The 17227-nt window shown below is 36.2% G+C and overlaps 2 protein-coding genes across 2 annotated transcripts; one reads left to right on the forward strand and one right to left on the reverse strand.

The window, feature by feature from the left end:
- The first annotated feature begins 1593 nt into the window (after positions 1–1593).
- On the forward strand, positions 1594–3026 carry SWEET41 (sugar efflux transporter SWEET41). Its single transcript, XM_006598432.4, has 4 exons — positions 1594–1796; positions 2078–2236; positions 2348–2467; positions 2586–3026. Exons 1-4 carry the CDS (start codon positions 1623–1625, stop codon positions 2697–2699), a joined length of 567 nt encoding a protein of 188 aa, XP_006598495.3. The 5' UTR covers positions 1594–1622; the 3' UTR covers positions 2700–3026.
- An 831-nt stretch (positions 3027–3857) lies between these two features.
- On the reverse strand, positions 3858–5484 carry LOC100786400 (uncharacterized). The gene is made up of 2 exons (XM_003546581.5): positions 4845–5484; positions 3858–4041 (listed from the first exon to the last, which is right to left on the reverse strand). The coding sequence occupies exons 1-2, from the start codon at positions 5406–5408 to the stop codon at positions 3994–3996; spliced, it is 612 nt and encodes a 203-aa protein (XP_003546629.1). The 5' UTR covers positions 5409–5484; the 3' UTR covers positions 3858–3993.
- Between the last annotated feature and the right edge of the window lie 11743 nt (positions 5485–17227).

The raw sequence follows: 17227 nt of genomic DNA on the forward strand, positions 1-17227 counted from the left end.
GAACTTCTATTTGGTCCTTACACCGTCTAGTATCATATAAAATTGGATTATTTGTTGTTTGATATCAGTTCAATTTTTAAAACTATGCTTTAACGATGTAAGAAAATATCTTTCCCAATCTCTTTCAGAATACATAGAATATTCGCATCATATATACCTTTATCTAATCGAGGTGGAAACATATATCCATAAGTTCGTACTTCATTGCATAAAAATAATTCTGGAAGCATTAAGATCCACGTAAGCAAGCAAATGAAATTAGGTACAGTAAATGACGTAAAGAGCGTTTTCTTTGTGGAGTCGTTCTGTCAAGTGCCACTGCCTGCTACGGTCAATTATTATTATGACTAGGAATAAGAAGACGTGAAGGCATAAAGCATGCCACAGTGTCTTGTCTCGAGAACTGATCAACCCAATCCTTAGATTTTAGCAAACGTGGGTGATTTTGATTTTGACTAGACAAAAAACAGATAGAAATTTGGTTTGTTTGTACTATAAAATTATATGTACTATATTTAGTTTGTTTCTGTTAAAGTTGGTTTGTTGATTCAACAGTGATGTCTCTGTTTAGTGCTTACTCTATCTGTGAAGTTGGCAAGGATGCGGCTGGAGTTACTGTTATTCCCCCTCTCTCTGGGGTGGTATTTAATTCTCGTTGCAAAGATTTAAAACCAAAAAAATAAAAATAAAAATTAATTTTTTGGGATTTTAATTTATGAACAAAAGAACCCACATTTACAAATACTGTAATCTGGATATTACAATTTAGATCCATATTTGTTTTGATCACAATATATACTTCTTGATTTGCATGGAACATCTTTGCTTTTGGGTTGTTTGTGTCTGTTAGGACTTTTTGAAAGTATATCATTCGGATAAAGATTATCAGTTTAATAATTATGTACAAATTCAATCGAATGTTATTTGGTTTTGATTTAACTAATTAAAGATAATTTAAAGTAAAAGAATAATAAAAATAACGAATTTATGAAAATAATGGAAATACAAAAATAATGGAATTCAGAGCGTCAGAAATACGGAAATAGTGGAAACGATTTAAATTAATTCAAGAAAATATAGGACTGGATGTCATCATACATACCCTTAGTATCTTAATAAGATTAACATGTATAAATCATTTTTTAACATTACTGATGCACACGTAATTATCCCAAGTCGATTCCTCTCACTTGGAACCTAAGAACATTTATTAAATATCCATCCCTCACATATACAATAAATATCCCAACATTACAATTATAGTCTTGTGCTTTTTGCCATCAAAACGTTATGCTCTATTCCTAGCAACGTAACGTAAAGAGTAAAATCATTCGGTTCAAATTCTAAGATTACTCTTCAGTCTCACTTAAAATCCAATTTCTTCTTCTTCTTCTACATTCAAATGATAAGTGCTAACAATTTAATCCCAAAAACAACTGAAATTTGGCACTTATCAATGTCCCCCATGTAAGTTTCTTTTAAGTGTTTTTTTTAACAATAATTTAGTTCGGAAGAATTTGTTGTTTATCCTATTTCTTTCATAATTTCATTATATTGATTTTTGTTCTGTTTTGATTTCTAGACCGATATTTAGGAGAATTATCAAAAATGGGTCAACAAAAATGTTCTCCGGGTTGCCTTATATTTATTCTCTCTTGAACTGCTTGATCTGCTTGTGGTATGGCACACCTCTTATATCACCTGATAATCTCTTGGTGACAACTGTTAATTCAATTGGAGCAGCCTTTCAGCTTGTGTACATCCTCTTCTTGATGTATGCTGAGAAAGCAAGAAAGGTTAGGTTAATCTTTCTAACACTTCACTATTGGTTGAAATCTATAGGAAACCATAAAGTTACGAGAGAGAATCATTAAATGAGGAGTGAGACTACAAAAATTTTGTGATTTCTAATAAATTTCAACTAACAGTAGAAAGCATGTTAAAAAAAGTGTTAGAGAAAGTGTCTTACTAGCAATTCTCTCTTTTGATATACTATTGGAAGCTTATGAATTATGATTACGGCATAAAATAAATTGGTTCATTTTTAACTTGTGTACGATAAACTGCCATTTGATAGGTGAGAATGGTTGGATTACTGCTAACAGTTTTGGGCATATTTGTGATCATACTTGTTGGGAGCTTGCAAGTTGATGACAGTACAATGCGCGGGATGTTTGTCAGATTCTTGAGTTGTGCTTCTCTCATTTCAACGTTTGCCTCTCCATTGTTTATAATTGTATGCTAGTTATTTCCTAGATATCCATCATTTAACAGTTTCTGCATCTTTTGTCCATTGAATCATATATTGCTGAATTTGTTTACATATTTTGTTTATGTAACTTCTCAGAAATTGGTGATTCAGACAAAAAGTGTTGAGTTTATGCCGTTTTATCTTTCAATTTCCACCTTCCTGATGAGCATCTCCTTCTTTCTTTATGGATTCCTCAGTGATGATGCCTTCATTTATGTGAGAGTCCTTTCAATTTATTTCTTATTTCTTGTTAAAATACTCATTTAGTTTCAAATCTTTATTTTGTTGGCTTTTATATGTAATAATGCTATTATGTCTGTGTTTGATTTTGTAGGTACCGAATGGGATAGGAACTGTTTTAGGAATGATACAATTGGTATTATATTTTTATTACAAAGGTTCAACCAGTGAAGAGTGCAGAGAACCCTTGATAGTGTCGTATGAATGATCTGTGCTGTGCTGCTGAATGATGGCAAAGTGAAGGTATAACCAAATACACAATATGTGATCAAGATTTATGGACTGAATCACATCAGTGTGAGGTGGTTCTCTGAAATTAGTAAGCGGGCATTTTTCGTGTATGAATTATTTTCCATGAGTTGAATGAGTGAATTGTATGGTTTTGATTATCAAATTTTTCCATTCAATTCATGTAAATGTTTGAATTGAAACCTTATTACAGTATTTTAACTCCATGTCTGGAATTGTCTTTTATCAGCTTTTTATTATTACTATGTAAGAATGGATATTTTTCATGAAATGAAAGGATGAAATTTGCAATTAGAGGATGATGTTAATTTCGACCTTGATATATCTTAAAGCGAAAAATAGTACCAATGAAAAGTTGAAAACTCTAAAAAGCTTCTTAAGTCAGGTATTCAATCTCTTCTGTACCAGTGAAGTGAAAATTCTTTTATCTTTCCCTATCCATCAATTTTCTGAAGATCATCGACCATAATCTTAATTTTATCCATATTTGAGATAAGTTAAAAATGACTTTCCTTTCCACTTTTAGACTCTAATCAAGTTTGAGTGCTGTCACTTCTTCTCAGTTTACATGCTTCTGAATTTTTGATTGGCTGAGCTATCTATTCCTCTATTAACCTACCCCAGATATCCCATTTAGCTAATTTTCCCCATTCTGTATTTGCGGGTTGGGGTTCAGTACTTGGTCTAATAGGAAATCACTGGTTGCCGGAACATTATTCTAGAATTATATCTTAATGCAATGCTAATGTACAAATGTATAGCCAAATTGCATGTGAGCATGAACTATGCAGTTAAAATATTGTTAAAAGTAAGATTAGGACCATTAGGTGACTGAAGCGAAGCACCATTAAAGAATATTGTTAAAATTTGTCATCTTCATAAAAATAGGATTTCCCGGTAAATCAAGAATTAAATTAACAAAAGAACTACTTGATAACATGTTAGTCACTATATACCATTGTGTTTCCATATTTTCCAGATCCCCATAAACTTTATTTTCTTTTCATTGTTTGCTTTTGCTGCTTCAGCTGCCAATTGCCTCATTTAACAATAATAGAAAAAGAGAAGGGTGTCATCCACTTTGGAAAATATTGCCATTGAAATGGAAAAGGCATTGTTTGACTTCTAGGGAAAACTGCAATTTTATGAAATGATAATTGTATATTTGAACTGATCACACCATGTCATTACTGTGAAATCTCCTTGTCTGTCTGATACAGCTTAAAAGAGAAACTAACCCAGTAACATGCATACTAAAGTAAATCTTTTAGAGTAGTCCTCACTGTAACATTTCCTATTTCCTGCACAAAACAGAATCAAAGTTAGAAATAAAGAAATGTAGCCAAAATGTAGCTAGAAACTTAAACCACAACATTCTTGTGATTCAATATCTTTGGGCAACTACTGTTGCATCCTAGAGAGTGACAAGAACTTAAGATTGTGGAAGAAAATTCAAGCATTTGTCTTTTGTGCACGTATATTTATGCATTCATGTGAAATGTGCACTGTGCTTCAAAAGATACTATTGTAAGATAGGCATGTTGTATTGCAACATTCCTGCAGTTATATAGGTCTAATCTGACATTATTCAAATTGAGGCTAAGTTCATCAGATGTAACATGCAGCTATGAAAAGAGTTGTATCAGGGGCGTTTTCATTTTTATTAAAGTTTGATATTACATATTGATCTCTACTATGCCTAGACTTAAATGGACAGAATTAACCCAATGGATAGACTAACACGCAGCTGAATTTGTTACAGAGGACTTGGACTCAATTTAGTAAATATCTTTAGGAAGGGGTAAAGAGCTTTAAGTGTGACTAAGATTCAAATCGAGGATTACATCCGTAGTTTGTATGGATATCTCGGGATTCCGTGGAAGAGCCAAATACTCTGATTACAGTGGTTAAAAAAAGTACACATAAATATCATGCAAGCATTTTGCTTCTTGCTGGGTTGACAACAAAATAGCTCTGGTGTCATTGTTTTCCAATTTCTTCATGTTAGTCTCAAAATTAATGGAGTCTATGAGAAGAGCCATCCTATCTACAAGTATGAATTTCATCATCCTATACGATGAGTACCAAGGTGACAAGTAATTACCTGTGGTGAAGTTTCCATGAAGTGAGTTTCATCCTCTGAATCACGAAGAAGTCTTCCTTTCTCATCATAGAGAATGAGGCCACTAAACCTTGGCAACTCACACTTCTCCCCCCTCAGTATTGGTCTTTGCCACACCGGTGATTCCGAGTTATGGCTTTGCCACCCACTATCAGGACCCTGCCTTTGTAGGCCAAGCAGAGGGGATCCCCTCTCTCTCTGCCATGCAATGTTCTCCTCCAATTTGCTTGCCTTGCTCCACAGCATTGACCCCATTAGAACCCTCTTCACTGAAATCCACCCCACACAACTTGGCTCTGACCATTCTGTAGGGGTAGTAGTAGTAGTAATAGTGGTAATAGTATTAGTAATTGAGGTAACATTTTCATTCTCATCATCTATAGCACCCTCTTGGTGCACAATCTTATTATTGTTAATGGCCTTCCTTCTAAGTATAATAGCAATGCAAAGCCACAGAAGAAGAGCAAAGCTTGCACATGCAAGTAGAAGAATAGCACCTAGTGTTGAAACCTTCAATTTGTCTTCCAAATCCCACAAAGTTTCCATGAGTTTATTTCTTCTTTTCTATTTTGAGTGTGACCAAGTGAGCTCAGAATGGTAAGGTAGGAGCGTAGTTTGTTTTGATGGAATGTATTTGGTAATTAATGTGGGATAATAAAAGTTAAAAATATGCATGGTCATGTTGCCACTTGCCATGTTGGCTTGGCAAGTTTCATATGAGGTCCACCGCTGGTAGAATTGTTGAAATTTGGGCCCCAATTAACTGTGGGGTATACTTAATATTGTTACCGATTGAATTGAAAGGTGGCTCACCGTTCAAAGATTAATAAAAGCTTCTCACATGAATTCTGTGGTCGCCATCAAGTGATGGAAAACACAGTTAAAACTTTGAGAAGTAGAAGCTATGTGTGAATAGTCTGATACAGGCCATGGAAAGTAAAATTATGGTTGTAAAAACCAAGGAAGAAGAAAAATAGTGAGTGGAAGGAGGTTACTCTGATATGAGTGATCTTAAAGGATGATGAATATCAGAGTGATTGATTCCTAACTGAAAAATTTGTTAAAATCTTTGGTTAAACTAAGGTGACGTTTAGTGCAAATAATCCAAAACTATGAAATAAGAGTAAATAAATTCATATTATTCCAATGCTATAGTGTGATATAATTAGAATCAAAATGATGCTAAAAGAGATTATACACTTTGGTAGATGGGATATAATACAGAATGAAACACAAACTGATGTAGATAACATATAATTTACGCCTTCAATTATTTTAAACTTCAAGTTCCAGAAAAATAATAATTTTAGAAAAAATTTACAAGAATGCAGAAGGAGAATATAAATAGAAAAAAGAGGGGTGAAAAAATGTCCTTCACTCATCCTTTGCGTGATTTCAGGCCTTTGCACCTAATTAAGCCTTAGTACATGGTTTAGGATTAAGCATCAATGTTGTTGAAATTTGCCCACTTGGATTTTCATTTGTGACATTTCTTTAGAGATTTCGGCCCATTCATTTAAGAAAATTGAACATTATACTACAGGGCAGTTGCAATTTCCTCTCCCCTTTTACACTAAGACACTCCCGTTCTCATTTTTATACCTAGTGACCCCCACTAAACACTATCTTCGTCTATCCCAATTAGAACAAATGATTCTTATTAAGTGACTAATTCATGTTACACTAACTGAAGTTGAGAAATTCTTGCATAAATCGAAATATTGTCTTCGAAATATTGGATCAATAGTCTTGGATTTTGTCTTCGAAATATTGATGACTGACTCAATGTGGACGGGCATTGGAACTTGGAAATATGCAGGAGAACAACTGAAAGAATACAATTTAAGGTCTACCATGTGGCTTCATGGCAAATTTTAAAGCTAAAATCAAATGTGTTGCTGGAGGTGTGGATGAGTGTTTTTTTTCTTTTTTCCAAAAGAAAGAAATGAGAGAGATGAGGATAGTGCATTTAGTGGGATAGTTTAGGTATAAAAAAATGAGAAGGGAAGTGCCTGAGTATAAAGAGGGAGTGAAAATAACAGTGACCTACTACAGGCATCTTTATATATGTTGTCACATGGGTCATGGGTTAAGAATTCCTAGTGTGGTTGTTTGCTTTCATTGTGGCCTAGTCTCTCTCACTCTCTTCTAATGTGATTTTCTTTCTATATTTACCTAAACTAAAAATTTCATTAAGAAAATCATCTTATAATACACATTTTTGGTAAGAGATGTGATGGTACCATCCAAATCTCTCATTTTATTACTCTTGTGGTACAAAAGTACATCTAGAGATTGGAGCCTAGCCTCCCTAACCAACCACCTTGATTACTCCCAAATGAGTAATTTCGGGTAGTCAGTCTTTACTTATAGCTAACAACTAACTAACTGTCTTTAATTGACTTAAGCAGTTATAAGGTTAATTACTAAATTATAACTGATCTTAGTCAACTACCTAACCTTGGTTTTGGCTACTTTGGTTGTTGCTCTGACTTCCTCTTATACTTGCCATGTGTCCTTCCTTCATACACTTGCTTAACCAGTAGCCTAACAATATTCCCCCCCAAGAGAGCCACCTTGTCCTCAAGATGAAATGCAGATAATTGTTGCTTCATAACATCAATCGATTCCCATGTGGCTTCAAAGTCAGGTAAGTCTTTCCATTGGATGAGCACTTCAGTTGTGCCTGCAGGGTGGTTTCTAGCAGCCTTTACAGCTAGAGGCTCTACCCTTCGTTCCAACTCATCAATTTGCATAGGAGGCAAGGGTTGGGGTTTCACCGTAGGAGCAATGGCTTTCTTTAATAGAGACACATGAAATACTGGATGAACTTTACTCTCAAGTGGTAGGTTAAGCTAGTAAGCAACTTTACCAATGACCTTAGAAATCTTATATGGTCCATAAAATCAAGGGCTTAATTTCTCATTCAACTTCTTAGCCAAAGATTTCAATCGATTTGGTTGTAATTTCAGGTAAACATAATCATCCACAGCCAAGTTAACATCCCTATAGTGCTTATTGGCATAGACTCGCATCTAGTCCTAAGCCTTAAGCAAATTAGTTCGTAGTTGGTCTAACAAGGAGTCCCTATCTTGTGTCAGCCTGTTGACATCCTCTACTGTTGAAGGAACAGTGGTGCCTTTAAGCAATTAAGGTGTGTCTCTGCCATAGAGAACCCTGAAAAGAATGAGCTTAAAGGAACTATTATAGTTAGAATTAACCAAAATTTGGCCCAACTTAAGTAGGAAGGCCAGTGCTTCAGTTTTTCTGATGAAATCCTACCCCCAAGGACATTGGATAGAAGACTCCAAGAAGATTGGGCCAGAGATGCAGGAGAAGGCCATAGGTTTCTCATAGGCCTTAAGGTAGATTTTGCGCCCATGGGCTCAGTATGAACCCACTTATCTTTGTACATATTAGATTAGGATTTCATTATTTTTGGGCCTTGTATTTAGGGCTCCATAATGTAGGTAGGGTACCTTAGAAATGTAGAAATTTTCAACCCTTGTATTTTAGGGCACCTAGACTAGTTTTTGTATTAGCGGTAGTTTTATAATTTCACATGCATTAAGTGAATATTTGATGTGTGTGTTGGAAAATAAATTTAATTGAATTGGGAGAAGCCCAATCCAATTAAATTTTAGAGGGGGAGGTGAGCATTTGCTTGCTACACCCCATTGCCACATCATATAGTCACACTTTGTGCATGTCCTTCATGCTTTACATGTCTCATGACACCTAAGCACACTTAGTGGAGAATCTTGGACTTGATCTTAGATTAGTGGGTTGAACCATAGCTAAAATTCACTAATCATAATCAGTAAAATTTTGGCTCCAAAATTTGGTTCCACAAATTCAAGTGAAATTTGAATAGAAATTCAAATTTCCCTCCAATTTTGTGTGACACTTAAGCTATAAATAAAGGCCATGTGCGTGCATTTTTTCAACTATGATCATTTGAGAATTACACTTCATAGTTCAGACCTCATTTGAGACACAAAATTTTGTGCTCCTTCTCTCCCTCTCCCTCCACTCATCTTCTCCTACCTTCAAACTCTTATCCATGGCTTCCTATGGTGGTAAGCTTGTTCTTGACTCATCTTCTCCTTGAAGTGGCATCTCCAATCATCTTTCTTCCATCTCCATTTTGCTCTCATTGATCTTCAAGAAGCAAAGGACTCCATTGATGAAGAACATTCAAGGCCTACAAGCTCCACATGGAGCTACATTATTTTCTCTAGTAACACACCTTAAGTATGTTTTTACTCCTCTATTGACCACCTCAATTTGCCCATCCGTTTGAGGGTTATATGTTGAACTAAATTTCAATTTAATTCCAGCAGATTTGAATAATTCCCTCCAAAATTGACTCAGAAAATTTTTATCCAGATAAAAAATGATGGTGTTTGGAAACCCATGTAATTTCACAACCTCCCGAACAAATAGATCAGGTATGTCATTTGCAGTGAAGGGGTGACTAATGGGGATAAAATGAGCATACTTAAGTCAATCTGTCTACCACATCCAAAATTATGTTCTTCCCTTGTGCTCCCGGTAGTCCCTCTATGAAATCCATAGATATATCAAACCAAACCTATGTAGGGATAGGAAGAGGTTGCAACAAACCAACCAGGGATAAGGCCTAGTATTTAATCTGTTGGCAAGTTTCACATGCAGCCACAAACCGTAATATGTCTTGTCTCATACCCTCCCAATAAACTAAGGTTGCTATCCTTTTAAATGTTTTGAAAAACCCTGAATGACCCCCTACAATAGAGTTGTGATACTCTGTCATAATGTTTGCACCTTGGTAGATGTTTTAGAAATTACTAACTTGCCTTTATACCATAATTTTTATCCTATAAGAAGTATCTTGGATGTGCAAATCCATTTACCAATAAATCCTACATAATTTTCTTTGATTTTGGGTCAGCCAAAACTTTAGACTCCCACTCTTCCTTATCAGAAAATATGATCATAGAAATGGCTGAATATGTCATTCTTTTAGACAGTGCATCAACTGCCTTGTTCTCACATCCTAGCTTGTACGCTATATCAAAATCAAACCCCATTAGCTTTGAAGTCCATTTAAACTTATCTTCTCCAAGTAATCTCTAATCCGTTAAAAACTTCAGACTTTTTTTATCTGTTAATATAGTGAATTTGCAACCCATTAAGTAGTGTCTCCATTTTTGTACTCCCAACACAATAGCCATGAGTTCTCTCTCATAAACTGATTTTTTTTAGCCTTATCGGAGAGAGTTTGGCTTAGAAAAGCCAATGGTTTTCCCTGCTACATTAACACCATCCCTTATCCTATATTAGACACGTTAGTCTCCACAATGAAGGGTTGAGTAAAATCAGGTACAGTGAGAACATGAATTTCTGCCATTGCATTCTTCAATTTTCTAGTAGCTTCCTCATCCTCCTCATTCTATTTAAAACCATCATTCTTTAGAAAGTTATACAGAGGCCTCACAATCCTACCATAATTTTGAACAAAACTTCTGTAATACCCCATGAGACCCAAAAATCCCCTTAAGGATTTCACATCGCTAAGAGTAGGCCAGCTTCGCATGACCTCTAATTTTTGGGGATCTGTAGCTACACCTTCCCCTGAAATTATGTGCCCCAAATACTCTAATTAACTCTGCCCAAAATTGCACTTTTCTTGTTGACCAGCAACTTATTCTCATCCAACAAGGATGGGACAACTCTCACATGAGTTCTATGATCCTCTTTACTTCTGCTATAGATGAGGATATCATCAAAAAATACGAAGGAAAACTTCCTTAGGTGGGGTCGCAGATTAATGCTTGGAATGTGGAAAGGGCATTCGTAAGACCAAAAGGCATTAATACAAACTCATAATGGCCCTCATGGGTTCTAAAGGAAGTTTTTGGGATATCTTCTTCCTTCATTCTTATTTGATGATAACTAAATTTAAGATCCAGTTTAGTAAAGATTACTGCACCCCCTAATTCATCCCGGAGTTCATTGATAATAGGTATAGGAAATTTATTGGGGGACCATTATTTTATTTAGAGCCCTATAATTCACACAAAATCTTCATCCTCCATGTGACACCCTCTATCCCGACTACATATGAATATGAAAAACATATAAAAATATGGAATTTAATTACATCAATTATATTCAAATCACGTAAACAAATCCACATGGTTAAAAGGATCACATTCACTTCACTGTTATCAAATAAAATTTATTAAAAACATCTTTGACTCAAAATAAGGTCATCCAAGTTTACAAAAGGAAACAAGGTAAGCAGCGAAATAACATAAAGTAACATGTTCACAATATTATGCAAATAATACAGAAACACATGTCCCAATATCACATCCTATTAGAACATTGTGTTCCAGCATCCTCTAGCATAAGGTTCTCCATAGCCATCTACCTAACCATATGCTCCCACGAACACAAAGTTCGAGATCATCACAGGATCCAAATACTAGCAACACACAAGGAGTGAGTTACCACATTCCTAACTAACATAGATATGCATATCATATAAATTAAATACAACTTACTTAAACACAACTCACGTCATTCCACCACTTATCGTGTGACATCACATCTCAACACTACACGTCTCACACATTTTCGCATTGCATTCACGTATTAAAGGATCAAAACACAATATCACTCAACCAATCAATAGTGACCAATACACAAGCGCTATGCAACAAATATACTAAGACTTAATCCTGTATGCAATGTGGTAACATGTTAGAGAAAAACCTTGTTGGGCGCCCAGGAATACATGACAAGATAGACCACACACTAGTAAGTCAAGTCACTCTCGCTAGGTAAAATCATAGGGAAACCAGTCAGGGTCACTCTGTTTTGCGAGAATGCACCAACCATATGGGATCAACATAGGTTTCAAGGAACATTCAAGCTGAATGCATTTACCCCAAGGCCTGCACTCAGAAGAGTCCGTTAGGGCCTCTTCCTCCTGATTCAGGTCTAACCCAAAAAACATTTTGGCACACAGATTATATCTATGAACTGTACAAAACACACGACTTCTCAATTGTTCTCAAAATAATTTTAACTCATTGCGCCTCAAATCTCATCACAATACTCGTCACGCATTAACTCGTCGCCCTTAAAGGGTCGTACAGTCGTGTGATTGTACGGTACATAGCTTACAACTCAATGCACACAACATCTCAATACACATGTGTGATCTCACAATTTAACGCATACTTAACTTGTCACTTGCACATAGTTCATCATACTTCCATAATCCTAAGACAATATGTTATCACGCCTCATGCATTATATACATGTCACACAATAATAATATTAATATGTTATGTTCATATGATTAAACCCCTCAAATAATTTCACATAATCATATCAAAATCAAAGGAATCAAAATCATAGGTCAAAAACATGAAAACACCAAGAACACTCAATTTTATCAACCAATTTGCATCAAGGCATCAATTGCCCCACCAAACACAACAATCTCGTAATTATTATCATAAAGCAAGAATCACAATACAATAAACATCCTAAAATAAATCCTAATTTGATCCTCTAAGGATCCCTACACATGTGTAGTCCGGTTCACGTGTGTAGTCCAGTAGTGATAGCGGCATCTCTAGTGATTCCCTAATATTCCTCAAGTTTTTCCTCTGGTTGCTCTGTTAGGGTTTCCAAGCATTTGAGAGAAGGAGAAGGGATTGGAGCCTCCAGTTCATTGTCTCCGTGCGAGGGACATTTCTCTCACCAAAGATATTATTTTGCAAATTCCAAAGGGATTATAGCCTCCATTTCACGGTTTCGAACCTGGTGTTAAAATTTCATAACGATCCAACGGTTGACGAGTCCGAGATCGTAGTTTTATTGGGACAGGTTTAAGTGAATGCGGGAAAAAGAGAGGGTTTGGGGAGAGGAGGAAGGAAAAATGAATTTGAGAGGAAGAGAGAGCGTAGAGACGTATCATAAATGTAAAACTGAACTAATACATCTCTATTTATAGTGAGGGTGCTCTCAGGCTATTATTTACTCTATTTTTCTTTATTTTATAAAAAGGAACTCTACTCTTTATCAAATGAATAAATAAAACATCCTTTTTTATTTTCTAAGAATATATATTTATTTTATTTACCTTCAGACCATTATTTTAATTAATAAAGTTATTCTCCTTATTTATTTAATTACAAAACCTCATTATTTTCCTAAAACTTTATTTACTTTTAAATAAAAACATTTTTAATTTATTTTACGAAAAATGGGGTGTTACACTCCATCTTTCTTTTTCACTAGTATAATAGGGCTTGCATAAGGGCTGAAATTGGGCCTAATAATCTCTAAATTCAGCATGTCATCAACTAGCTTTTCAATTTCATTTTTCTAGTAACGAGGGTACCTATAAGGCCTTATATTGGCGATTTCAGCTCTATTTTTCAACTCAATGATATGGTCTTGTCTCCTTGAAGGAGGGAGACCACTAGGGTCCTGAAAGATCTCCTTATATTCCTCAAGAATACCTTCCATCCATGCAGGTATCAGTTTTGCTTCCAGTACAACTTGTAGACCCTAACAGCACAATAGGAATCCCTCTCCTTCATTCCGCAGGACCTTGACAATGGATCTTAGCAAAACAACAGATCTAACCATTGTAGGTTCTCCTTTTAATGTGAATGATCCTTCTGTTGTAGGTATCTTTAGAGTTAACTCTTTGAAATTTTCCCTTATCTCCCCCAGAGATGCCAACCATTCCATCCCTAATACTACATCCACTCCCATCATTTCAAAGACAAATAAGTCTTGCTAAATTTTCGTTCCTTGGATCTACAATTTGAAATTCTTGCACACTTCTTAACACCTGATTTTTCATCCATCCCCTACTTCCACAGTATATGGTTTAGTAGGTGTGATTGGTATTTGATGTTGTTTCACTACAATAGTAGAAATGAAATTATGAGAGGCATTGCAATCCACCAATACAATGACTCTATTTTTGGAAATATTGCCCCAAAGTCTGATGGATTTTTTTGAAGTCAATCCTAACATGCTATACAGGGACAGCTGAATACTCTGTCGTTGTTTCTAATGTCTTGCCCCCTCTTTTTCTCATCTTTTCCATCTTGTCCTTCTCCCAAAATAAGGACTTGGAATTGTTTATTGGTGCATGTATGACCAAGGCCAAATTTCCCATCACAACAATAATGAAGTTCTTTTTTTGCCCTCTCCTGGAACTCAGCATCTGAAAGCCTCCTAAAAGGCCTACCTCTGTATGCCCCAATGGACTTCACACTATTTGATTCTGAGCTCGAACTTGTCTCTCTTGTTTTTGTCATGGTGTCTTTGTTTCCGGGATCCCATGTCATAATTCTTGAGGAATTGTAACTTCTAGTTAGACCACCTCTGTTTCCTCCAACATTACATTTTTCCATTAGTAAATTTTTCTCATCTATCCATTGTGCATAGTCCATCAGTTCAAGGAGGGAGTTTATTGGATGCAACTTCAGTTTTGCCCACACCACCTCTTTCAGCTCATTCATAAATATGCCTTTCAAACACTCTCATTTTGTTCCTCTCAACGGACCTTGATGTGATCCTTACTAGGAGCGGATCGCTTGATACAAGCTATAGAGTTTTGGATGACGCCACTTCCGAGAGGAAGATAAGTCAGGGTAGACACCACAAGGATTACCTTGTTAAGTCAGAGATTGGTTCAACAAGGAACCTAAAGAGAAACTCTCACCAAATTTTATCAAATGCAAAATTTCCTCTATTGAAAAACGAAAACAATACATATAGTGTATCTGAACAAAAAATAGAAATAGACATGGGCCTTCTAAACAGTTTGGGCCAAAATTACAACGAAAAAAATTATAAATAAAAAATAAAACATATTTGGCATGGGCCTTCAAATTAATATGAGCCTTTAGCAAAAATTAATATTCTTGGTAGTGCCTCTGCCTCTGGGCCTTCATCCTTCTCCACTTGGGCCTTTCGTCCTTCTCCACTTAGGCCTGCGTCCTTCTCCACTTGGGCCTTGCTAAGTATGCCTGCTATAATTTGTTGAAGGTATCCAGTGACTGTTTGGTCCTACTCCTGGTCATAGGTCCCTGTATTTGGCCAGTTTTAGGATTCTCATCATTCCCTCCTTCTTGGAAAGCATTTGCCCTTAAATGTCCAGGATCATCACCTGCAACAAATGGAGTCAAGTTAGCAACATTAAATGAAGAACTTACTCCATACTCACCTAGAATATCAATCTTGTAAGCATTGTCATTGATCCTCTCGAGTACTTGGAAAGGTCCATCTCCTCTAGGTTGAAGTTTGGACTTCCTTTTTTAGGGAACTTCTCCTTCCTCATGTGTACCCAAACCCAATCACCTGGTTCAAGTACCACTCCCTTTCTGTTCTTGTTGGCTTGCTTGGCATAGCTTTCATTCTTCTTTGCAATTTGAGCCTTCACCTGCTCATGCAATCTTTTCACATACTCAACTTTAGCCTGTGCATCCTTATGCTTAAAACTAGAAATGTTATGTAATGGTAACAAATCAAGAGGAGTCAAGGGATTAAAACCATACACTACTTCAAATGGAGAGTGTTGTGTAGTGTTATGTATAGCCCTAGTGTATGCAAATTCAACATGAGGCAGACATTCTTCCCAACTCTTTATATTCTTTTTAATCACAGCTCTAAGAAGAGAAGACAAAGTTTGGTTTACTACCTCAGTTTGGCCATCGATTTGAGGATGACATGTGGTGGAAAAGAGCAGCTTTGTCCCAACCTTAGCCCACAATGTTCTCCAAAAGTGACTAAGGAACTTGGTGTCTCGGTATGAAACAATGCTTCTTGGCAGTCCATGGAGACGCACCACTTCCTTGAAAAATAAATCAGTAACATGGTTCGCATCATTATTCTTCTTGCAAGGTATGAAATGTGCCACTTTTTAGAACCTTCTTGAAAGTGCATTAGCAACGACATTGGACTTACCTTTCTTCTACTTGATGGCATATTGGAATTGTTCAAGAAACTCCACCCACCTAGCATGTCTCTTGCTCAATTTTCCTTGACCCTTAAGATGCTTCAAGGATTCATGGTCACTATATATGACAAATTGTTTGGGTAGAAGATAATGTTGCCAATTTTTTAATGCCCTTACCAACACATACAACTCCTTGTCATATGTTGAATAATTAAGGACAAACCCATTCAGTTTTTCACTAAAGTAGTCAATGGGATGTCCCTCTTGCATTAAAACAGCCCTTATCCCAACCCCAAACGCATCACACTTAATTCCAAAGGATTTGTCAAAATTAGGTAATGCAAGAATTGGTGCATGCATCAATTTTTCCTTAAGTGCAGTGAATGCATGTTCTTGTTTTTTCCCCCATTTAAATGCTACATTTTCTTGGGAATCTCAGTAAGAGGTGCTGCCACAATACTAAAATCCCTAACAAATCTCCTATAGAAACTTGCCAAACCATGAAAGCTTCTTACCTCACCAACAGTTTTGGGGGTTGGCCATTCTTGAATGGCTTTTACCTTTTCTTGATCAATCTATACTCCCTGTGAGCTAACAACAAAACCAAGGAAAACTACATGGTCCATACAGAACACACATTTATCCATGTTAGCATACAAGCTCTCATGCCTAAGGGCCTCTAAAACTTGTCTCAGATGCACAAGATGTTCATCATGGAATTTGTTGTAAATCAAGATATCATCAAAATAAACCACAACAAATTTTCCTAGAAATTCCCTTAACACATGGTTCATTAATCTCATGAAAGTGCTAGGGGCATTGGTCAGCCCAAAGGGCATAACCAGCCATTCATACAACCCATACTTAGTTTTGAAAGTTGTTTTCCATTCATCCCCCTCTCTAATCCTAATTTGATGGTACCCAATTTTCAAGTCAATTTTAGAGAAAACACAAGCTCCATGCAATTCATCCAACACATCGTCTAGCCTAGGAATGGGATGTCTATACTTTACCGTGATGTTGTTGATGGCCTTGCAATCTGTGCACATCCTCCAAGTTCTGTCTTTCTTTGGCACTAGAATAACTGGGACGACACACAGACTCAAGCTTTCTTGCACCCACCCCTTTTGTATGAGGTCTTGCACTTGCTTCTTAATCTCTTCGGTCTCTTAGGGATTGCTTTTGTAAGCTGGCCTATTAGGCAATGAAGCTCGTGGAAGGAGGTCAATTTGATGTTCTATGCCTCTTGAGGCTGGCAGTCCATGAGGAATCTCCTTGGGAAAGACATCCTTAAATTCCTGCAATAAGAGTTCAACACTAGGAGAAACAAAAATAGTTAACTCATTAGAATTATCAGTAGAAATTTTACTATCTTTGCAATACA

Source organism: Glycine max, chromosome 15 (assembly GCF_000004515.6).
Source record: "Glycine max cultivar Williams 82 chromosome 15, Glycine_max_v4.0, whole genome shotgun sequence".
Lineage (NCBI taxonomy): Eukaryota > Viridiplantae > Streptophyta > Magnoliopsida > Fabales > Fabaceae > Glycine > Glycine max.